General features: G+C 43.7%; 1 protein-coding gene across 3 annotated transcripts in view; it reads left to right on the top strand.

Moving 5' to 3' along the window:
- LOC115076829 (trypsin-3-like) overlaps positions 1–22,247 on the top strand; it is a 67,804-nt gene extending 45,557 nt beyond the window's left edge. For 2 of the 3 annotated variants that reach the window (XM_029578763.1, XM_029578760.1), the window contains 4 exons: positions 7,309–7,471; positions 9,090–9,258; positions 15,390–15,656; positions 19,878–22,247. In XM_029578763.1, coding sequence (XP_029434623.1) covers positions 7,309–7,471; positions 9,090–9,258; positions 15,390–15,656; positions 19,878–20,021 — 743 coding nt within the window. In that variant the 3' untranslated portion in view covers positions 20,022–22,247. The remainder of the gene's footprint in view (positions 1–7,308; positions 7,472–9,089; positions 9,259–15,389; positions 15,657–19,877) is intronic. The other variant, XM_029578761.1, reaches the window with a different exon arrangement.
- The last annotated feature ends 3,362 nt before the right edge of the window (positions 22,248–25,609 follow it).

The raw sequence follows: 25,609 nt of genomic DNA, 5'->3' as shown, positions 1-25,609 counted from the left end.
CGTGCCCCTCTTCACACCATAACTAATTGCCCTTCATCTCGGATACCCACTATCCCCGCCATTAGCTGTCCTGCCTTCAAGAGAGCCCCGGAGGGGGCAATTTTCAAGCCATGTGGGCAGCTACAACGTCCACGAGTATTTCTGTCCACGGACTTTGCACAGATTCCCTCATGGAAAAGCACCTGCTTTTTCTGTGCATGCTTTTCCTCTTCAAAACAATGCACGTAGATTTGAAAATGCAAAACTACCTGTGTTGTTGCATCCCCTGACTTAATTCTGCCTCTAAGCCTGCCTAGTTTACATACATGGCAGGCAATTTTGAGACAACAGATTTACCTCAACATATCATTTCTGAAAATTGCTCTCTAATTGTCCCATGTCTCAGATAGCCAACAACACACAGCAGCTAATTTTCTGGTTCCTACTCCCCATCATACTGCCATTAACTGCCCCATCTAATGGAGCCCACAGTACTTGTCCCTTATCTCATATTACCACTTCCTGTAGAGCAATTAGCTGCCTCTTAGGGCTGATGGCCCCTTCACAGAGTAAGAGCTGACCACTATCTTCTTGGTGGCTTGGAGTTCAGGGCAATGGCAGTGTGCTCATTTGCTGTTGGGTGCACTAATTATCAAAGACCCTGTCCTGACTATCTCCATGACCCCCTTGTACCACATGGCTGCATCAAACTCCTGAGTACAGGGTGCTGAGGGATCAAACTTGGGGCAGACCAAAGACCTGAAGTAAAACATGTTAAGCTGTATTTTGTGCCAGTCCTTGATCAAGCTAGCTTTAAAATATTTACAAAAGTGTTAATGTGCAATAGCTCGTCACCTTTTGTTAAGAGGATCTCCACTCTCATGTTACAGCAGATATGGTTGCTGACTTTTTTTTTTGTGTCTGTGTGTCAAGTTCCTTCCCGGAGAATCTGAGAGCAGCCTCTGCCCAGCTTCACTGCATGAACAGAAAGCTATGCGCCCACGTTGGGCATGTGGGTGACAGACACACAGAGGGGTTTGATTTGGCACAAATTTGGAACTTGTGAGCAGTAGCACCAATCACCAAGGGATGAAGCCTTGGCAACGGGTGCTACTGCTCACAGGCCACAAGCATACGCTCTCCCACCCCCTTCTGTGCGTCTGTCTCACGTAATAGGAAGCAACTGTGAGCCTAAAATAAAAATTGGGTTTTTGGGGACACAGCAGTTACGATTGTTACAAGAGGAGGCAATTTTAACAAGACCTCTTTCCTTCAGGGTCCGTGCCTTTCCAGGATGTCCATATTGGGCGCAGATTGGTGGAAATCTTCATGTGCCGTGGATGGTTTGAGGATAATCTGTAGGCGTCAGGCAGTAAGTGGCATTGCTTTAAGCCAGTGATTCTTAAACTGGAGGAAGGCCCCCCTCCCTCCACCCCAGGGAAGACATGGGATGGATGGTAAGGTCGGGAGCGAGATATTTGGCATTAATGCAACTTTAATTCTGCTACATCGTACTACAATTTTTTTTTTTAAAAGCTAATTTTGGGTTGCCACAGTGGCAGTGCTGTGCACCGTCCTGCAGAAGGAAGTGGGTTCAAATCCAGGCTCAGGTCTTCCACTGCCCGAAGCGACATGGGCTGGAGGATGCTGCGGAGGCAGCATTCACAGCCTCCCTCGGGGGGGTGGTGGTCTCAGTCATGTGTAATGAGGACATCTGGTGGCCAGATTAGGGGCCCATGATTGCAGGGTGCCAGAAGGATCGCAGTTCCTTGGCTCCTAGCCAAGAGCCATTCCTTTAATGCTGAGCTAAGGGAGATGGGTGGGGGACAAATAAAATAGGAGAAAAATCCCCAGGGTAGATGTAAATGAAGGTTTTGGGAGTTGGAAGCACAAAGGAGCAGGGAGGAAAGTGTCTGGTCAAAGCCCCCCCACCGCACCCTAATTTTACAGGAGGAAGGCAGAACTGCTAAGTTACCCACTTCCCAGCGGGGAGACTGCTTAGCCAGTCCTGGCTTTGGAACTTGCACCCCAAAGCAGTGTGGGATTTGTAGTCCCTGATTCTACCCATTGAATTCAGTGCTGCAGCTCATCAAGCATCAGAATGGGGTTGACAGAAATCCAGGACTGGCCTAAAAAAATCTCCCTCCCGGAATTGGGCAGCTCTGAGGGAGGGGAGCCAAAGAGTAACCCAGAGAAGACAGAGGGAGAGGCGACCTCAAAACTTTGAGGACCATCGCTTTAAGCTGAGTGGCCAGTACCTGGGCCACAGAGAGTAGCAGCAGCCTTTTGGCCACCTGCACTGCCTTCTTGGCTATGCTGACCCCTAGCTAGGGAGTTTGCAAGTGCCTAATTTTTGGAAGAAAGCTCTCTCCTCAAAGGTTTTCTAGAGGGAAGTTTCCTAGACCCAAACCTCCCTAGAAATCTGTAGGACAGCAGCCCTGGAGGAGGAGAAACCACGCCAACCCCGGTCAGACAGACACAACTATCCTCAGGTACCTTCCGTGAATAATGCATTCTTCTGTGCGGTGGAAACGGGTTGTCATGGGAACTGAAAAAGGACCTGGGATCCCTGCGAGCGAAGCCACGTCAGGACATAAGGGTCCCTTGTGAGTTCAGAGCCGAGCATTCCTTGATCTTAACTCTAGCCCAAGATGAATTACTTGGAGATTAGACTTTCATGCTTCCTGCACTTAGTGTTATTAAGTGGTGAGTTTGGATTTTGTTCGTCCACAATTGGAACTACTTTTACTATAGATTGAGTTCTAACCATGAATGTGTTCTTTTTCAATTTTTAATCTGGCTATCCCGTACGCAAGCTCTTTTTTTTTTCTTTTTTCTAATGTGACACCTTTTGTTGGAGTTTGAATTTCAGGGCGATGTGTGTGCATTGCAGGATTAATGGCAGGATATGCTTAAAGCTGTTGCAATGACGTTGAGTGTTAAAATACTAGAACTTGTGAGATTTTTAAAGAATGGTATTAAAACACAGAGTGTGCATGTATTGGTCTATTTTTTGCTTATATGCAATTTATAGGTGTACAGTAATGATTATAGTTATTTACACTCACTTATATAATACAATCACAGAATATCACATATAATCTTAAAATACGTATTTATGAGGCCAGGAGTTTGGAATTGAAAGGGGGTCTCTAGCACAGGGCAATCAGTAGAATTGTAAACTCTGACCAATCAAATTAATATAAAGTCATATTTGATTGATTTGACATCACATTGATTAAATCCCACTCTCCGGAAACTGGCCAGGAAAGGCATGCGAGTAAGTGATGCACTTTAAAGCAGAAGTTAGACAGGTGAAAAGTGCTTTTTAAAACCTGAAAATTACCCTTTTTGTCAGGAAAAAGGAGAGACAGAGAGAAAGCAGTCGAGAATCTGTGGCATATGAGGCACAAAATCATAGCTTTTAGCTGTGATTTTAAAAGGAAGCACTTCTAGTGTTGGGGATCTGGCGACGTTTTCAATCGCATGTAATTTAGCATAAAACCAGAAATCCCCAATAGAAATGTTTGCTTATACTTGCCTCCAAAACACAAAACATTTCTGGTTTTATGCTGAATTATATAAAATTGAAAAAATGTTGCCAGATCCAACACTAGAGATGCTTCTTTTTAAAAAATAAAATTATATACATCACCATAGCAGTTATTGGCAGATAAGCACATCTTATATATCAAATGGCTGCCCATCACACAGAGGTTTTATTTTCCCTTATCATAAATGCAAAGGCTTTAATTTTGAGAAAACTCACAGTGCTAAAGTCACTGCCATCCATGACCAGTAAGAATAAAAGTTACCTATAATGGATGGATGATCACTACAGATTTTATTAAGCCTTAATGTTGCTGTTTTAATTTGGTTGAAACAGTCAAGCATGCCTTTATAATGTCAATCATCCATTTTCAGAGTGATCAATGACATCATCTGCCCCTGTGTTTGGAAAGAGAAGCAGTGCTGAATGAGAACTACAGACTTTGCTACTTTATTTATTATTTTTTAATACCAACATTTGATCTGAGATATCACATCGGTTTACATTCAGGTACTGTAGGTATTTCCCTATCCCCAGAGGGCTTACAACCTAAGCTTTGTCCCTGAGGCAATGGAGGGTAAAGTGACTTGCCCAAGGTCACAAGGAGCAACAGGGACTCAAACCCTGGTCTCCTGGTTTGTAGCCCACTGCTCTAACCACTGGGCTATTCCTCCTCAATAAATAATAATAAATAAAGAGAAGCAGTGCTGAATGAGAACTACAGACTATGCTACTTTAGGTGAACTGACCTTCAAGCTCATAAAAGTCTTATTCTAATCCAAGACAAGGCATCATAAAGCTGCAATCAGTCCTATCTCAGACTGCCCAAGAATACTATTTTCTCCTCCACTCTCCTCCGCAGATTTATTTATTCTTTTCAAATTCTGCCTGGTCATAAAATTTCAAGGAAGCAAAGGACCCAAACTTGTCCTGATCTACCGCCCACCCAACACCCACCCAGACATCTTTCTTAAACTATCCGAGTTCCTCTGTGACATGGCCACCAAACCCCACAAGTTCATAAGTCTAGGACATTTCAACTACTATGCAGAGAAGCTCCTTAGAGGCATCATTGATATTCCAACACAACACTGAGGGTCTTGGACTCACTCAACTGATCAAGGTCCGCACTCATAAACATGGTCATTCTGTGACCTAATCTTTCATCCTGCAAACTTTAATCTGGACCCCAATACAATAATAGTGGACCCACGTATTGCTTTCCTATTCCAAAGTAACCCACAAGCTACCATCTAGGAACCTATCCTCCACCACACCTGATAGTATAAAGCAGATTCTCAGCACAACAGAAACCATAACACCCTTGAACCCACCAGAAGACCTCATGAATGAAATAATGAATTCATGTCCGTAATCCACACGCTAGCAACTCTCCTTGGTTCCACAAGGGTCTTCTCCTCCTGAAACAATCCCATCAATTGAAACATGATTGGAGGAAACATAAAACTGACTTAAACCTTCATAACTGTAAGGAATATGCGAAGAAATATAGAACAGCTATTTGTCAAACTAAAAAGAACTAAGTCAGAAAAACAATTAGAACCCTCCATGAACCATCTATGCATGAATTAGTACTGAAGCTCTCCAAACCTCCTCTCAAACCACTTCTTCTATTACAGAGGGCCACACAGCTGAGGACTTTGCCAAGTTATTCATAGATAAGATCTAGTGATATATTCTTCCTATGACAACTCTGCCTCCTTATCTTTTCTTCTTATAGGAACATATCCACTTTCCCCAGAGAACCCCCAACAACATCTGACTTCAGAACCATGACAATTCTAGAGGTGGAAAATATCCTCCAATCCCCCAGCCCACTAGATCTAATTTCCCCAAGATTCATTTGCAACCTTGGTTTTCCAACATAATTAATAGCATCTTATCTCACGGCTTCCTACCTGACACACTTAAAAAATGGTAATCAAACCTATCCTGAAGAAACCAGGCTCTGACTTCAGAATAATTGATAAATTACCATCCAGTCTCCATTTTCTCCTTCCTATCCAAAAAAGCGGTCTACTTCCAGCTTCAAGACTTCATCGAAGAGAGAAATTTTGCATTCTCTCCAATCTGGCTTCAGGAAAGCCCACAGCATTGAATCTTTCCTATTGGACATCACCAATGGTATTTATCTAAATGCAGATCAAGGAGGCGACTCCATCTTAGTTTTACCAGATTCCTCTGCTGTCTTTGACATCAGCGACTAGGAATATTGGCATCAAAGGTAATACACTTAGATGGTTTCAATCTTTCCTATCCAATAGAACTCAATCTGTCATGTCCACCAATGAACAAGCCATTCCTAAAAACCTCATATGTGGAGTGCTCAAGGTTCTGTTCTAACATCAATATCTATGACCTTATTCTATCATTCAACATTGAATTTCACCTGTTCTCAGGCATTCAACTTTGCGTCAAACTTGGATCAGATCCCATCACCAGTCTCATCAACTCTCTGACTTAATAGCCCAATGGCTCAGTAACCATAAACGCAAATGCAACCTCTCCAAATCAGAACTCCTCTGGCTAAGCTACCAAGGGTACTCCCTTTGGTCCTTACCTTCTCTAGCAGGAACCCCTCTCCAGCCCAAAGATTGAGTACAAAGCCTAGGGGTTCAACTTGATCCTAATCTTACAATGGAATCCCATATCTCTTAGGTAGTGAAAGACTCTTTATATACCTCCTCTAGATTCAGCAATTATGCAACTACCTTGATTAACACAACCTTGCATCAGTCATCCACACACTAATCACAAGTTTCTTAGATTACTGATACTCTCTGCAGAATGACATTTGCCTGGCCTTCCTGAAAGGACCAAACAAAAAGAAGCGGAAGATGGTCTCATCTTGCAAGATGCAACAAAGGTGAGATGAGACCAGTCGTTGTACAAAACAGGGAAACTTTTATTGGGCACAATGTGAAATAAAAATACCCTTGCCCGACTCAGGCCGAGTTTCGCCTTAACTTTGGGCTGTGTCAGGGGCTTAATGGGGTAGAATCAAGATATAAATTGTTGAGTACTATATTTCAGCGCTGCTGTATTCTCATAAAACCAATTGAGTCACTGTTAAAAATCCAGTACTCACAACCAAACGTAACAGACACTGTTGACAGAGCATGTGCTCTGTCAACAGTGTCTCAATTGGTTTTATGAGAATACAGCATCAATGCTTGTTCTACCCACTGAAGCACAACCATTCTGAAATCACACGCCAGTATCACAGAAAGTCTTGATTGTATATGGGAATGCTCATAGAGACATTAATCTGAATAGCGCCATCACTGGAATATATTACTCAATAATTTATGTCTTGATTCTACCCCATCTGCCTGGAACCTTGTTATCTCACTTTAAAAAAAAAAGAAAGCAAAAAGACATGTTTGTTCAGTCAGGCCGTTGCACAAATCAGCTCAGGAGATAGCAATTCTTGCCATTATATTTACAACTAACACCTCTTTAATAATTCTCATTAACCTTGATATTAAAATTATAATCTGCTTGGAGACCATACTTGGCAAAAAGTGGAATATCAGATGTTTGCAATAAATAAATCTTCTTCCCATTTTAATGTACCCGAATAAAACGTGAACTAAAAGACTATTAGCAAGGATGAAGGGTGTAAAGTGTCTCGATCTTGCAGGCCCCCGACTTTCTCGGGTACAGATGGAAATGGATGCCTTTTTTTCCCCCCATGCATTTGCAGGCATTGAGTTTCCCCTTTTAGTGGAACTCTTGGCTTTTCTATTGTTGTGCAGGTGGCGGACTTTGCAACCTTCAACGCATCATCGGAGGGTACGTTGTCGCACCTTACTCTTCCAAATACTTGGTGTCGCTAAAGAGAAACACGGGCCTTCATTTCTGCGGTGGATCTCTTGTGAGTCGAAACTGGGTCCTGACGGCCGCACACTGCAGAACCGAGTAAGGAAAGCCAGTGGCCCCCAGGGATCTGTGATCTCTTACCGTACTTGCAGCCCATCAACTCACAGGAAATTAAATTGTTCAAGAGAAAATAAAAGTTTTCTTCCATTGACTCAAGCCATTTCTTAAAAATGGGCTTCGCGAAGAACAGAACTAATTTTTCTCTTATGTCTCACAGTCAAGTTTGAAAAATTGTGCTTGATTTTCTGTGTCCATGGCTGATGATAATTAGGGAGTTAGAGAATGTTCTCACTCCGACACCAGGAAGACCTGATTGTTGATGTAGGTGTGTAGAAATCTATAGTCCCTGGACAGTTAGGAGTCAGTCAGTCAGAGCTTGGCGAGTGGCCCGATGAGTTCTTCCAGTTCTTGATTGTGCTATCCTGCTGGCTTGTACTCCCTTTAGCATTGCGACTGAAGCTGCATGGTGAATCTGAACCTTCCCACATTTCTACCCTTGGGCTCTGTAGCATTCAAGAAGGTTACCCATTAAGGAAGTGCATGTAAAAAAATAAGTTGTGTTGCATTTTTTTTTTGTTTTGTATTTGTTTCATATTTTTGGGATTGATTTGATTTTTTTTCCCAATTTTTGTATGCACTAAATTGAGTGCGTTAAAATAAAACCTCCCCAAGATTAAATGCTGGCTTTTTGTGTCGTTTCAGATTGGAAATGACACAATGAAAGAACAAATTCTGTTGTTTTCTTGTCACTTTCAAAGGACAGCACATCCCTATTACATATAAGCAATAGTGCTTTGGGATGTATTGATATAGGAGATAACCAGGCCATATTACACCACACGCACTGTTAAAAATACTTTGATCATAGAGGATGGAAGGTAAAACTGGGTACACCAAGGGCTCAGTTTTTAAAAGTTTAGTCGGGACTTAGATATGTAGCACAAGGCGCTGGGTGCAAACGTCCCCTTTGTGTGCTTAAGTGAATTAATAATTATTGTTATATTATTAATAATAATAATTATAAATAATTGTGAGAGTTTCTAGTGCTTATAATTTGTCCGCATAACAAAGAAAAAAATAGGGGTATGTTCCAGGGATGGGGAGAGGGCATTTTGGGGGGCATGATATGAATCTACATGTGTAACTTACATGATCAGAAATGACACATGAAACTGGCGTGTCAGTAAACCCACAAAACCTTATGCCCCCTTTTGCAATGGGTAACACTTACGTGCATCTAAATTTAGCTATATAACGAGGACATTTTCAAGCTCAGCTCATGCGGGCACTTTTGAAAAGCTGGTAGTTTCACGCTGGCTGAAAATGGTGTGCATAGCTTTACCATTAGGCACGCTGCTGAAAATTCACCACCAAAAAATGTCCCAGTTTTCAATTTTAGGAACTTGGTAACCCTGCTCTGGCATTACACACTCCTTCCACATCTTTTTTTAATTAAACTCTGACAGTACCACAAGAGAAAAGAAACCAACAGGTTATTTTTAAGAGCATGCATTTCTGATTATGGAAGAACGTGACCGACTTCCTGCCTAAGGAGATAAACATTGCTAAGAAAGGGTTTTTTGTTTTTTTTAATTATTTTTTATTAGTGAAGGGATCCTTACCATTGCACTTTCTGTCCTGTTCCGATTTCCCGCAGACTGAAAGAAATGTTAATCGTTGCGGGAGAGCATTCCCTGTCCACGTTTGAAGGCACTGAACAAATCTTTCGGCCCACAAAGATGGTGACCCATCCTGACTACAGCTCTGTTTCCAAAAATGCCGACATCATGCTGATTAAGGTGACCATTCCTCATCACGCTGACACGGTACACTCTATTTTCTCCAGATAAAACCAGCCCTGTTCCATTGGTTGAAATGTCAAGTTCTAGACAGGGAGCTTCTTTCCTACAGCCCTGCAGTCAAATCTGAAGATGCCTTGACAGCTCATGTGCCGCAAAATCTTTTGTGTTAGTAATGCAAAGAAATCCACCTCCTCAGAGAGTCATTCGACTCTGTAGCACCTTATTCTGTACAAAAAATTCAAGCAAGGTGTGGGACAGATGCAGAGCATGGTGGTATGAGCAAGCAAAGGAGATGACCTGTGACCAAGTAGGGTCTATTGACAGGCTCTCCAGGAGGGTGCAGGGCCCGGGATGGATCTGCTAGAGCAGGCTGAAGGAGAGGTAGGGTGGTTCCTCCAAGAGATAGGGAGGATCCTCTCCAAAAGGGTAGGACACTCTACCTGAGGTCTCTGCTGCAGGAAGTGATGTTGAGAATGGAGCTGTCGTGGCACCCCGGAAGCCTCCAAAGCATTTTTCCCTAAGGACGGCCCTGATCTAAGGTGACACACATAAGCAGGGGTGGCCTGAGTAGACTGCTGTGTTACTATGCTAGACGGTGACTACTGTGAACCTCCAAAATAAATGAGGAGGCTGGAAAGGGGGTTCATGGACTACTTGTATCGCAGTGGGGGAATGATTCCTTCTGACACATGGAACCTATTTCTAGCACATGTCAAACTAAAAAAAAAATTAAATTAAATTAAAAAAAAAAAGAAACAATTACCATGTGTCTCAGTAAAGGCAGTGGCCAGGATCTTCCAGGTGAACTCATTCAACTGTATTTAGGTACTACTGTATTTATTTTTTAATTTTTCCAACAAAAATGAGAGAAAAGTCAATAGAAAAATTGAGAAAGTGATTGTTTTTCACTGATTTTTCTCCTATTTTTTGTTATAACAAACATTGTTAAATTCTCAGGAAAAAAAAAAGCAAAATAAACCATGAATACTAAAAGCCTAACTGCACTATACCTGTCCCTGTATCTCAGCAAAGGAAACGAGTCCCTTTCTGTTACCAGGGTCTCCTTAAGTTGAATCAGAGACTCACATTAATGAATAGATAGATTCTGTTTCTTGGTGGAATTAACATTTTTTTTGTTCCATTTCCTGAAAAGGTTTTCACTGATGAAATAGGAATATAATTATCTCTCTCTCTATAATATATATATATATATATATATATATATATATATATATATATATATATGAAGAGAAGGAATGAGCTCATAGTTAGAGCATTGGGCTATGATTTAGAGACATTCTGGGACAAAAGCAAGACTTGCCAGTGTTTGACCCTGGACAAGTCATTTTACCTCCCTGTGCCTCTGTCGAGGACTCTCTGTGCCACCCCTGGTGGGTCACTTTTATCTCCTTTAGGACCCAAATGAGAACAAAGAATTTAAGAACATAAGAAATTGCCATGCTGGGTCAGACCAAGGGTCCATCAAGCCCAGCATCCTGTTTCCAACAGAGGCCAATCCAAGTCACAAGTACCTGGCAAGTACCCACACACCAAGAAGATCCCATGCTACTGATGCAATTAATAGCAGTCGCTATTAGCTAGTAAACTTGATTAATAGCAGTTAATGGACTTCTCCTCCAAGAACTTATCCAAACCTTTTTTGAACCCAGCTACACTAACTGCACTAACCACATCCTCTGGCAACAAATTCCAGAGCTTAATTGTGCGTTGAGTGAAAAAGAATTTTCTCCGATTAGTCTTAAATGTGCTACTTGCTAACTTCATGGAGTGCCCCCTAGTCTTTCTATTATTCAAAAGTGTAAATAACAGAGTCACAACTACTCGTTCAAGACTTCTCATAATCTTAAAGACCTCTATCATATCCCCCCTCAGCCGTCTCTTCTCCAAGCTGAAAAGTCCTAACCTCTTTAGTCTTTCCTCAGAGGGGAGTTGTTCCATCCCCTTATCATTTTGGTTGCCCTTCTCTGTACCTTCTCCATCGCAACTATATCTTTTTTGAGATGCGGCGACCAGAATTGTACACAGTATTCAAGGTGCGGTCTCACCATGGAGCGATACAGAGGCATTATGACATTTTCCGTTCTATTCACCATTCCCTTCCTAATAATTCCCAACATTCTGTTTGATTTCGTGATAGAGGAGATGATGGCAGATAAAGACCAAAGTGGCCCAGTTGGTTTGGCTTACGTCTACCTGCCAGCTATAGAAGCTTGACCACTTGTAAGATATTGCTACTTATTCAAGACCATTTTTTTTGTTCTCCTTTCCTAGATAGATGTGCATACGAGTGCCCAATACCCCAATGCCGCCTCCACCATGTCTCACCACTAAGCTTTGCAATAATCTAAACAGCACCAAAGCTAGCGAGGCTGTTGCATGAACATTTGGGTCGCTTATATCCTGGTAGCCTTGCTGTGCGGTACCTGGCGACCCCCAACCTGCCAGCAGCACCAGGGGAGTTTCCGGAGAGTTATAGCCTGCTGGTTCCCATGTAGGGCCCTTAGCACCTGCCTCCTTTCTCTGCATCTGGTTTCCCCCTGAACACCTTGCCTTTGCTCTCTTGGGAGTGACGGATGGGTTGTTTACAATATTACAAACTCCTAACCCTATTCCTAGCCCCCCTCCTCTGTGTCTGTTCCAAGCATGCTTAAATTCTGTCTGAGACACATAGACAAAGGCTATTACTGCTAATCATATTTAACATGAGAGGGCCAGGCCCAGGACCAGGACGAGCCTGGGGTTTTGAATTTAAAAGAAGCCGTCAAGCAGTGGGTCTTTAAGTGGGACCTGAATACGGCCAGAGATGGAACAAGACACACCAGATCAGGAAGGCCATTCCAGTCACATGGCGCCACAAGACAGAAGGCATGTTAGTCTGCAATTAGCAATGCAGGAGAAAGGCATGGATCCGAGCTGCTTGCCTGATGAACAGAAGCCATGAAGAGATAATAGAGGAGAGATAGCGTGGAGCAGCAGAGTGAATGCACTTGTAGGTAAGAAGCAGCAGCTTTAACTGAATGCAGAAGCAGATCAGGATCCAATGTAGAGACATGAGAAGAAGGGCAACACGGTCACAATGATGCTAGCGGAAGATAAGTTGTATAGCTGAATACTGAATAGACTGAAGCAGAGAAAGATGGTTCAGCGGCAGACCCGTGAGGAGGAGGTTGTAGGACAAGGAATTTCTTAATGTGGTCAGAAAAGAAAGGGCAGATTTTGCCAACACTGAGGGTAATCTTATAACTATGAGTATAGGGCTTAAAATGTGCATGTACAAGTTACATGCAGACTTTAGGCAACATAAGCTTGTGTGCATAAGTACACTTTGAATAATTGTGAGAGCTAATCTGTGCATGTCCTGGGTCAAAGTTACATTTCTTCGAAGGGCTAACTTGCAGGAATACTTTTTCAAATCAAAAAGCATGTGCGAGTGAATTTCAACTCCAAACCCCGGAACGTGCCTCTCCAGTTCATGTAAAAATCCGTCCCTAATAGGCTGACACACACCTTTGTGCACTCTGAGACCTGGCCAATTTTATAACAGCTGCGTTTTATGCACATAAATGGCTTTGAAAAGAAATTACATTTTAGCAATGTTTCGGAGAAAGAGAATGTGGTCAAAAGACATGTGGAGGTACAAAGAAAGGCAACCAAAATGGTAAGGGGATTAGGGCATCTCTCTTTCAAAGGCAGGCGAAATAATTTAGGACTTTTCAGATTGGAACACAAAAGAAGACTGGGGGGGGGGGGGCGCACGATAGAGGTCTACAAGATCATGAATGGAAAAGCACAAACCAAACAAGCAGTTGTTTATGCTATCAAAAAACGCCAGTAATATACTAATGTCGGCAGAGAAAGACCAAAATGGTCCATCCAGTCTGCCCAGCAAGCTTCCCAAGATAGTAACTGCTGCTTGGTGCAGGTTACCCCCATGTTTCTATTAAGGGTAGTAACTACCGCATCCAAGGAGCATCCAACAAAAAACTGTATGTCAGCAGTTTAAAGAGAAACACAAAGTATTTCTTCATCAGTGGGTAGTTAAACTGTGGAATCAGTTGTTGCCAAATGTCACAGCAGGAAGCGTAGCAGCATTCAAGAAGGGGTTTGATACATCCCTGGAAGATAAGGACAAACAGATATTACAGAGTAGGTGCCCAAATGGCTTTTACACTTTTAAAGATCTACAGGGAGCAATTAGATGAACTCTGGTTTTCATTTGGTGACTCTGGAGCCACTGTCGGAGACAGGATGCTGGGCTAGATGGACCACTGGTCTAACTCAGGTTGGCCATTCTTATGTTCTTATAGCAATCATTTTTAAATTTATATTTCTCCTTTTTTGGCACCTCAAAGCAGATTATGTGCAGATGCAGCAGGTATTTCCCAAGGACCTGATTTACCAAGCATTTTCCCATAGATACAAAATGGGGAAAAAGCATTAGTAAATGAGCCCTAAGTTTGTACCTGAGGCAATGGAGAGTGAAGTGACTTACCCAAGGTCACAAGGAGTGTCAGCAGGATTTTAGTTCAGGCTTCCCAGTTTACTGGTCCAACCCCTAGGCTACTCCTGTAAGTCAAGGTTGTGGGAAGAGGGTACAGGAAGGATGACAGTGTTATCCACAGAGATGGATAATGTGGAGCGGTGGGGGGGAGGGAAGTGAGCGAGTTTGGGAGGAAATAAGAAGTTCAGCGTTAGCCATGTTAAGTTTAAGATGGCACTGGGATATCCAGACAGCTATGTCAGATAAAGAAGCTGAGATGCGAGACTGGATTCTAGTTGTTGGCATAAAGATGGTACAGAAAGCTTTGGGAGAAGATCAGAGCTTGGAGCCTGCTGACTTACAACAGTATAGCAGTGGAGGGGTATCCACCAAGAGATACACTAAAGGTGCAATGGGAAAGATAGAGAACCAAGACAGGGTGGAGGATGTCGTGTCAAGGAGTAGACTGATTAAAACAAACAGTGTCAAAAGCAGAGGACAGGGCAATGAGAACGAGAACTGAGTAGTGGCCTCTGTTCTTAGCTATGAAGAGGCCACTAGGAAGGGTGCAAGCCAGATTAGAGTGGAAAAATGTTTTACAATTTTTATTTATTTAAAATATTTATAGACCACCTTAGGTGGTCTATAAAACACTTGAGGCTCAAGAAAGTCGAGACAAAAGAGAGAAACAGCACATTCAAGTAGTTTGGATGTAAAGAGCAGGAGGACAATAGTTAGCAGGGCAGGGAGGGTCAGGGAAGACTTTTTGAGGGGTGATCGCAGCAGCAGGAAAGGTTGCAGTGGAAAGTGATAGACGGAGGACATGACAGATGGGAGAGAGCACGCAGGAGTTGGATGCAAATGAGTTCAGAAGGAGAAATGAGTTTAAGCAGCGATCTCCTTCTCTGTGACTTTAGCAAAGGAAGAAAGGGTAGCAGAGGGTAAAGGACTGGGAAGAGGTAGAGGTAGACAGTGCCTGGCGGAGATTTCGAGATGACCCTCGTTATGAAAGAAATCAGCCACTGACTGCGCAGAGGGGGGAGGGGGGAAGCAGAGGCGGCAGCTTGAGAAGAGAGGCAAATATGGAGAAGAGATGAGGAGGGTTGGGGGGCAAATGCATGAAGTCAGATGCACATGGCTTGCTTAGTGAGCATAAGGGCAGCCTGGAAGGAGGCAAGCACGAACATGAAGCACGCAAAGTCGGCATGAAAACGAGATTTCAGCCAGAGTGGCTCTGCAGAGGGCTTGCAGGAAGTGGATTTTGGGGGCGAGGTTTGGTATGCCTTAGAGGATGGGGAAGGGGGGGTTGACTGTATCTAAAGCTCTGAACCTTCCTCCCTGCAACTTCTTGCCCTTGAATTTCTTTTTTGATGGAAAAGGTACTTTACTGAAGCCGGTCAAATATTTGAATGTTTCTATCATATTCGACTTTTCGTAGACTTTAAGTGTTTTGAGCCTGTCTTCGTAGGGTCTGGGTTGCACACCTGTCTCATTTTAGCACCGCCTCCATCCTCTTCCTCTGCGGGTCTCCCGTACCCACCCTCACCTTTTTACTTTCCTTCTCTCCCTCCTTCCCCCTCTTGCTTGCTCTCCATCCCACTGGGCAGTAAAGCTCCCTATGTAACCTTCCCCCTCCCTTCTCTTCTCATTTTAGCTGAACAGGCCTGCCCTCTACAATGCGTTTGTTTCTGTTGTGCCGCTCCCCATGCAAGGGGCAGCCATGAGCGAGGGCCGCTTCTGCCAGACCCTCGGCTGGGGCTACACCAGCGCCATCGGCGGAAAGACCTCCGACACGCTGAGGAGCGTGAAGCTTCCCATCGTCTCCATGTGGAAGTGCAACAGCACGGCTTCCTACGCAGGGCACATCACCAGCAACATGATCTGTGCGGGATTCAGCATCGGAGGCAAAGACGCCTGCCAGGTACGTGGGAGACCACTATCTGCAGCCTCGCTCGGGCTCACTGCAACATGCGCCTGCTCAAAAAACACACGGAAATCAGGAGGCAATTTCAACATGGAGGCGGCAAGTCTGCAAGAGCTATGTACACGGGTTAGAAGGGTTAAGGCTGAACATTGTCCAGCCTTAACCCAGCTAAGCGTTTGGGTGTGGGTCAGGAAACGGCCATTTCCCAGCCCCATTCAGCTCACGCGAAAAGCAGGCGCAAATTTCCCGGACCAGATGCACGCATGGGCAATTTTCAAAAGGCACGGTACATGCGGACTTCCCGACTGAAAATCTGTACAAAGTCCGCAGGGGTACATTTGGGTGGTTTGTTTTGTAAATGGCTGCTCTACTATTTGTTTAGGATACGGTGCCTTCTCTGGGCGTCCCTTATAGATTTCTTCTCAGGCAACAAGAGTTAAATACTAGCTGTCAGACAGCCTGCACTTCAGAAGCCTCACATTCACCTGCAATTTATGCGGATAGCCTTGGAAGTAAAGAGTTATGGTTAGAAAGGGGATCTATATTCATAGCATACCATATCTGTGTCTAGAGAAGATACAGCATAACAATCCCTGAGCTACAGAACCAGCCTCGCTCCTGGTATTCCCACAACCTGATTTCTCTTCCACCCTGTCCTGTGCCTGTTGTTACAAAGGCCACATCAGATCCAAGGGCGTGAAATGCTCTACATTGATTCAGCTGTGCAGGGAGAGGAAACTGACTACACAGACTCATTGAGCAGATGATACAATAATGGCTAGAGGTGCCTCACAGGATGTCTCAACAATAGCTGACACAGAAGGGATTGACCTTTCACGGTTTGCCTGAAGGTTATGAGACAGTGGCAGGTACAAAGGACACTTAACACTGCACCGGGTTCACTATAATCCACTACGGGTGGGTAAATCTGAAAGAAAGAAACAGAAGAAGTGATAATACATGGGAAAAAAAAGAAAAAAAGCAAACCAGAAGAGATTTGCTTGTACAATGAAAACCTTATAATTACCGCCCCTGGCCCACAACAGTTCGAGGTAGCTCCGCCTTGAACGCGCACCCTGATCCATAGCATAGAAAAAGGTTTTCTACAGACAGTCCAATCCCATTAGCAGACAGCGTCCTGCATGAAGGGGCGGTCATGAACTGACTACAGAGCATTGATCAAGGGGGGTTTCCCAGGCAGATATCAAATCTCATAACCTGGGGGGGTTCCTGGTAGCACAATTTTGACTTTTCATTTTGGGTCTAGGGTGCGTCAATCAGGGAACCAGTGGACATACTTTTAACTGCAGGACCTGGCCTTTTTTTTTTTTTCCCCAGTAGAAAATCCAATTACAATATAAATGGCACAGGGAAAAAGAAAAAAATGTCTTCACCCACATTGTCCAGTTTGGATCGATTCTGATCCCCTGCACAGCACGGAGTAAATGACGACGGCCAAACATTAATGTGTGTGGGTCTTCCGAGTATTACTTAACCGGAGGACTCCGGGCCCTGAAATCCAGCTTAGGCTGATATTGCCCAAAGCGATTGCCATCTGAAAACGAGTTGGTGGTCTCCCTCCAGGTCCCACTGGATAGGTGCCCATGTCACTGTGGAAACTAGACCATGGTTGACGCTAACTGGAACCCTTCAACATTCACCGATAAGAGCATTCTTTCACCAACCTAGTCCTCATTATTTTGTAAGGTATGTGCCTTATAGATCTTTAAGATCAGCGAATGCTGAATTACTTTAGGTGCCCTCCCACCTTGGAAATGAGCCGTTTCATAGGCGGTTGCCCTGCCTTTGGAATCCCTTCCTGGAGAGAGCCGCAAGCCCCCACTGCCTTTCATGTGTAAGGAATATGGAGGGTGAGTGGGGAAATAGCCCAAGTAGCTTTACCCAGATAAGAGTTTAACTGGGTAACTTTACAATCACTATTTATCCCCAACCAGACTGACCCAGCTAAAAAGTGCCGAATATCACCGGATAAAGTTCAACTTTGCCCCCAGCTCTGCCCCTTTTAACCCAGCCAAATTTTGTGAAGGCGATGACTTAACTGGACAGTTAACTGGCCCAGGGTAGGTGAAGAATATTTGAAGTCTCAGTTTTTGTCCAGGTAACTCCGAAATTACTTGGACAAAGCATTTGAACATTGAGCTGGCAGTGTTTTTGTACATATTGACCCCTGAAGTCACTTTGAGATTTTATGATAAAGTAGCAGATAAACCAAAATATAAATAAATTGAATAATTCACAGCTCAGGCAACTTAGGTTAAATTATCACTCAAATTCATTCATATATGTCTGTTTTGGGGTAGGAGAGGGGTTATACTAAAAGAAAAGGATAACTCTGGATTTTTCTGGACATATCCACAGTGTTTGACACAGTGAATCAGCAAATACTTTTGTATAAACAGAAAGCACAAGCATTTCCAAATGGTTTGAGTTAGTTTTAACGATGGGCAAACACACTAATATGAACATAATCCAACAGGTGTTTGGGGGACTGACATTTCAATGGCATTTTGGAATTATTGAACTTTTCCTGTTTAAATTGGTTTTTCTGGTTTGTTTTACATGGGTCTTTGCAATTGATTTTGCTGCACATCTGTTGGATTGTGTTGAGTTAGTTTTAACCAATCCAGACAATAGGTGACAATTGATAATCGTACATCTAACCAGCCGAGCACAGGTGTTTGACAAGGATTGGCCCTTTCTGTTCTCTTGTTTAATATTAATCTTTACCTGATCTGTGGCCAACTCACTAATTTGGGAGTAGGCTACAGACTATAGGCTGAGGATATTCCATGCTGTATGCCCAATGCAACAGTTGTAGAGGCCCTGGACACTAATAAGCGCTCTACGTGAATGGATGTATTCCAATAAGCTGGCTCTTAAATGTCAGGAAGACAATTCTCATGATGTTAAATACGTTACCGTTAGAAGCCATCCCTTCCTTTTTTCAAATTTGAGGAATGAGTAGTTAAGGTATCGCTATTAGTAAAGAACCTGGGAATTCAACTGGAACTATCAAACAAGTGCCTTCAATAAACTGCGAGTACTGCGAAGTCTTAAACCTCATTTGTCCCCTATTGACTTCTGGGCCAAGTTACAATCATTGGTACTTTCCAGACTAGAGTACTGCAACTCATTGTATGTTGAACAGCCTGCAGTCCTGTTGAAATGTCAGCGAGTAGTTCAGAATGCCGCCACTAGGTTGATTACAGATACTCGGATGTACGATCACGTTACTCTTGTGCTACTGCCTTTACATCGGCTTCCCATTCATTGGAAGATCCAGTTTAAGCATTGAGTAACGATACTCCCATGAGTTAGCTCATTACTTAAGATTTATAAACCTCAAAAAATGTTGAGATCAGTTGGCTATAATTTGCTAGACATTCCATCGGTCTGGCAGGCATGGCTAGCAGAGACAAGAGAAAGGACATTTTTGTAGCTGGTCCAATATTTTGGAATAATTTACCAGATGAGATTTGATCAATGCGGTTTTATCTAATCTTTATAAAACAGGTGAAGGCTTTTGATTTTAATGAGGCATTTGGCATTAGTGAATTTTAATTAGACAGTGCTTCTTTCTAGAAGGAAGTTTTCTGTTATGTGCTTCTTAATTTATTGATGATTTGTTTTGTTTTTACCTGATTTATGTTTCTGCAGTTGATTATGTATGTTTCATTGGTTACCTGCCAAATACTTTCTATTTATTTAGGTATAAAATTTACAGCACAAACCAATGTCACAATTCACCAGAAAGGTTTGGGAGCTATGTTCATATGTAATGATTTTCCCTAGTATGGATTCACCCCGTGGATGCACCCAGTCACCATCTAGAATGAATTCTTCCCGCCTATTCTTTCCCCCCTCCTCTGACCCGTCTCTAACAAAGACCCACCCAATGTACTAAGATTATTTCCAGGCTTTTTTATACTGCACATGCAGAAAAGACTGATCAAAGCAGTTTACATCATAAATACAACACAAAATCATAAAAACATAAAATCAACACAATACAATCCATAAAAAACATAAAACCTGAGTAGATCAATGAGACCTATTAAATTCTTGGGTAGATACATGCCTTTACTTGACCCAGGTGTAAGGTGTTTGAAGATTTCATTTGGATTTCTTTCATTGGGCAGGTGACCTCGTGTTCTGAACATTTGTCTGTTTATTTTATTTATTTATTTTTTTTACAGGGGCGATTCTGGGGGTCCACTTGTGTGTGATGGACGACTTTTTGGGATTGTCTCCTGGGGAAACAGCTGTGCCAGCCCCAGATATCCAGGTGTTTATACAGCTGTTGCCAGCTTTCAAACGTGGATCTACAAAATCATCGGTTGACGAGTAGAGCTTCAGGTTCTTCCAGCTTCTACTCATTGAGGGGTCAGTTTCATGCTGAGGCTGTGGCAAACGTACCCCCACCCAGCCAGCTCCCATTTTAGTTCCACAAATTGAACTCCCCATTCAAATGAACGCCATGGTTTTGTCCTATAAAGACACGATTCTTGTATGACGGAATCTTAAAAACCACTAAATGAAAAATAGAGCATTTAATATCTGACATGATTTTGTAAAAGCAAATTTCATGATATCATACTAATGTCTGTATGTGTAAATTTCTCTACTGGAGTACCTAAGACCTTCATTCAAAGGCAGAAAAAAAATCCTCTTTTTTTTTTTTTTTAAAGCCTGGATGTTAATCAAAGTTAATCATGTAGCTTGAGAGTTACTTTTAAGAACAAGAGGCAACGTTCTTAAAAGCAGAATTAACAGCGGTCATGTTGCACTTTGTCAAATGCCCACACAGAGGATACGCTTCCAGCAGAGGAGAAGGAGCCCTCAGGTCTCGAGAAGGAAACCCTTGGAGCTCTGGCCATTCTTCGAATCCAAATAAACCAAACTGTCCATGCCAACATATCACTGCTACATCCCAAAATGTGCACGGGAGAAGCTGCCAAAGGATTGAGCCCAGTAATAACCAGGGGCTTAGCTGGCTAGGTCAAAGGCTTCGAAAACTGGCCGTAGTAGAGGGACTACGAACGTGCACGTGCTGCCAGGACCTGCAGAAACCTTAGCTGGATTTAAAAGAGGCAGAATCAGGAAAGTGGTGAAGTTAGGTGGGGAGGGGTAGAATAACCTATGTGCATAGATCTGAACGCAGGTGAGGTACCATGTGACTGCCTTTCAAGGAGAAACTACCTGGGGAATGTCTTTTTGACCTGGCACCTAGGTAGAGAGTTAAAATTGCTCCTGTAATACCCATCATCAGTTGATGTCTAGATCCTTTTTTTGTTGTAATGATGGAACTGGTAACGTTGGCATACGTGGATAGGATTGCTTGACCTCTAACAGACAGTACTGAGTAGGTTGACATAGAATGGCTTATTTAGAGTATTTTAGAAAAGCTGGGGTATGGGAGGGGGAGGCGGGATACAGACAGTGGTACTGGTTGTGCAGGTTATTTGGAATGAAGTATCCTGGCTCAGATACGACTGAACAAGTCTTGAGGGTTCATTGCTCCTTTGTCCTTGCCGACCCAGGAGCTCATCGGCAAAAGGCAAACTCCCCGGGGCCTTTCCCTTTGAAAATTCATGGCTGGCAGGGAACATGGGTAGCTTTGTACCTCTGTACCTTTCAAAATGAAAGCCCCCTTTGCGTGGGATTTGCTTCCTCCTCCCCCCCCCCCACCCGTGACCTCACCAATCTTCACTGTGGCTAATAGTCCACGCATAATCGTGGAACGGGTGCACTTTTAGCTGCAGGCACATGATCCCGGTTTTGGAAATTCTTTGAAGAAAAAAAAAAAGTTGCCCTGTTGTATGTGTCTGGGAATACAGAGACCAGAACAGGACCCTGGAAATAGAGAGGTCGAGATTCAGTAGGGAAGCTACCCAAGGTAACTGTGCCCAGGCACTCAGCTGAGGGTCTGCTGGCCTGGGATTGAGATTGACGCATGTAACCTTCTTCTCAGCACCGATTCATTGTTATGGACTTTTACTGGGGCAGTGCCACAGACTGGCTGGTGTCAGCCAAAGGAACCTGAAGAAGGCATCAGCCCTCCTAGCAGCAGGATAGTTTCCACTTCCAGCACCTCAGCCAGATGTCTGTCTCTTACCTGCTCTTAAAATCCTCTGCTGCTGGAGATTCCCCTAGGCCGCTTGATCCAGTCTGCAAGCCCTTATGGCCAGAAAGGTCTTTGTAATGTTGACTATAAATCTTCCTCACTGCCTTTTAGGCCCTTTCCTCAGTGGAGCTGAGAAAAATTGATTTCTGTCTGCTTTATAACTCCCCTTTTCGCATAAAAGTTGGGTACACTCTGTGCTAGATGCCTGGCAACTGGCTCTGCTGTTTTGTAATTAAAAAACCCCCCAAAAAACAAAAAACCCTTTCAAACCGTTGGAATGTAAATTAAAATTAAGCAGAGGCCAGGAAGCAGTATTTCACACACTGGAAGGCTGGACTCTCTGCCACCTGACATATTACATTAGGAGGTAGACGCCACTAGCTCTACTGGAAAAGCGAGTCTTTCCAGTAACAAGATTTCTAATAAACTGAATTACACAAGAAGATCTCCTCCTCGAGGGTTCACTTCTTCCAGTCCAGACATTCTGAACAAAAGGATAACTAGAGCACCGGAAGCCCTGTCATACAGCGTGCCCTTGGGACTAAGATAAGAACTGGCCAGCGAGGTTATGCATGAGGCTTTCAGATCCCATAGGTGCTTGGGTCTATGATGAGATATGCTGACAAGGACACCTCGACAACATGCTTTTCGTTTTGTGTTGCTTCCCATCCAAAATGATTACAAACATTTGTACGTTTTTGAGTTTTAAGAGCATGTAAATCGTTTTAGGGGAGTAAAGTGATTCACGTGCACTAGCTCTCAAAATGAATTTTAGATTTAAAATTACTCGCCTTTCTAAATCCAAAATCAAGGCGAGTAGTTTGTTCTCTTCCTCAGAGGCTTACAATCTAATCATGCGCGCATGTTATAAAATCGGGCGCAGATTTGTGAGCGCCGGGTTGCGCGCACAAATCTACGCCCGAGCATAGGTACTGAAGTCTGGCCCTAAGCTTGTACCTGAGGCAATGAAAAGTGATTTGTCCAAGATCACAGAGCCCTTGGGAGAAGTGGGATTTGTATCCTGGTTTCCATCGGATTCTTCCAGTCACTAGGCTACCTTGCCACTCCACTTCAAAATGGAAACCAAATGAAAACCAAAATGAAATCAAAAGTTTTTCCCCCATACACACCTCTGTTTATTATAATAAGGGCAAAACAAATGAGCCACCAAGTGAAGAGAGTCAGAATTACCTTGGTACCTTGAGAAAAAGAGGCCTATGTAATAAAACTCATGCAAAATTCATTCTAGCATAGGCTTTTAAAAGAAAAATGATATGGGTTCATTAAAAAGTCACTACCCCGGTGACGCACCGAGCAGGTGTCCCAGGGGGTGGGGCCTGCACTTAACGTGTGGACATTTTGATTTAAAAAAAAAAAAAAATGTAGGCGCGCAAGTTACGCCCTCTGACATGAAAGTGAAACTTGACATGAAAGAAAGTCTGCACACATTCAGCCAATTATCCAAGTATTTGCAAAGCCAACACACACACACGCACACACACACACGCACACACACACGCACACACACAGGCTCTTTCAGAATCACCCTCTAAAAAAAAAAAAAAAGTCAGAAACAGTGTGGCCACTTTATCATTTGTAGTCATGCAAAAACCACCTGTAAAGTAACCTGCTGAAGCAGACATCTTTCCAGGCCCCCTTCACATTCATGAAAAAACTTCCTGCATCTCTCTCTACTTTTAGGGTGCACTGAGGGCTTTAACGTGCGTGCTAGAGTTTCTCTCATAGGGGCCCAAAATGTTGCAAATGTATGCCCCAATACCCATACAGGCCGATTCAGTAAACGTCGCGTGAGAGCGGGCGAGCCGCTCACCTGTGCGCGCGATTCAGTATTTAAATGAGGGCCCACGGTAAAAAGAGGCGCTAGGGATACTAGCGCGTCCCTAGCGCCTCTTTTTGGACAGGAACGGCGGCTGTCAGCGGGTTTGACAGCTGATGTTCAGTTTTGCCGGCGTCGGTTCTCAAACCTGCTGACAGCCACGCGTTCGGAAACCGGACGCCGGCAAAATTGAGTGTCCGGTTTTCAACCCACAAGCCGCAGGACTATTTTAAATTTATTTTTTTTTTAATTATTTTTAACTTTTGGTACCTCCGACTTAATATCGCCATGATAGTAAGTCGGAGGGTGTACAGAAAAGCAGTTTTTACTGCTTTTCTGTAAACTTTCCTGGAGCAGAGAGAAATTAGCGCCTACCTTTGGGTAGGCGCTAATTTCTGAAAGCAAAATGTGCGGCTTGGCTGCACATTTTACTTACTGAATCGCGCGGGAATAACTAATAGCGCCTGCAACATGCATTTGCATGTTGCAGGCGCTATTAGTTTCAGGGGGGTTGGACGCGCGTTTTCGACCCCCTTACTGAATAAGGGGTAAAGCTAGCGCGTCAAACACGCATCCAAACGTGCCGGAGTGCACTGTACTGTATCGGCCCGATAGAAGGCAGAGGCAGCAACACACGCAGCTCGGGGTCCATACGTGCGCTGCGCTCACAGAGAACTCCGTGTCCTTCACAAGCAGAATATAAAAAACGTTACATAAAATAAATACATCTCTCATAGAAAAATGCTGACCCTGCGGCTGATTATATATCTGAGATCAGCAAATGGAAAACAAATACACGATTCATAAACCATGTTTCCTCAAGTGGAATACCCAAGTAAACTTGGGAGGGTGACCTCGTCAAACAGGGATCCCAAAAAACCCTTTCATGTAGGACCGTGCATGGAGCAAGAGCAGGAAGTGCACGCTTTGCTTCCCGTCTGCTCCTCCAGCTGGATTTGCATTGGTGATAGGCTGCAGCGCACATTAAAGCAAAGCCTTGCCCATGGATACAGAATGGGCTATCAAACCCTAAATGGAGGACAATTTACAATGCAAGGTATAGCAGGAGATGCCAGCTGGAGTCAAGGAACAGGAAGCAATAAGCTCATGTAAGATAAGAGAGAAACAGTCTAGGAGGTCGTGGAGGGTCTCAGTACAACCCGTTCACTTCCTCTTTGGTGCTTCCAGAGCAGCGGCAGACGGGAGGCCAAGCGGTTAAAGCACATTTGCTGATTCATCTCTGTGAACCTCGTCTTGGTTTCTTTTCTTGGCTTAGATCCAAGTTCAGGGTCTGGGCTGAGACTGAGAACCTGTACAATATAAGGAGGTTAATGCCCTGCCACCCGACCCCATCGGGGGACAGAATGATTTAACGAGCATTGCCAGAACAAGAGGATTAAGCTTTGTGCAAATTGTCTTTGCATAGAGTGCACGAATATTTTTGATACTTCTCTCTGCAAATAAATGTTACAGACTGTGCTGAGTCTGGGAAGTCCGGCCTCCGCCACCCACACCTCAGGTACATTAAAGGCCGTCCCTTCACACAGCTCCACTGTTCACTTAAAACGGACGATGTGGTAACTTAACAGCCCGGGGATGCGAAATCCTTTCCTTTTGAGGCTCTGATGAGAAAACAAAAAAAGGCAAGAAACTTGGAAATCTGGCCGAGGCGCTGGGGGAAAAGCCTGAAGTCTAGGCCGCAGAGTATTTCCCAGGAAAGAGACGTCTCTGCCACCCCCCTTCCCTTCAGGTGAGAAAGAAGAAGGAAAGGCAGAACTCGGACTCTCCAGGGGCTGCACCTGGCTGTCAGCGTTCACATGAGAACTCCGCAATCTGAAGTTTTACCTGCAAAGACTAAGGGGGGGGGTCCTTTCAGAGCCATTCCCGGGCAGAGTCCTCGGTTTTACGGGCCTAAGTGGCTGCAGTATAATAAAGTATCCATGTACCCTGGTGACGCACCGAGCAGGT

This window comes from Rhinatrema bivittatum, chromosome 15 (assembly GCF_901001135.1).
Source record: "Rhinatrema bivittatum chromosome 15, aRhiBiv1.1, whole genome shotgun sequence".
Classification (NCBI taxonomy): Eukaryota; Metazoa; Chordata; class Amphibia; order Gymnophiona; family Rhinatrematidae; genus Rhinatrema; species Rhinatrema bivittatum.
This window is presented reverse-complemented; position numbering and strand designations above follow the sequence as displayed.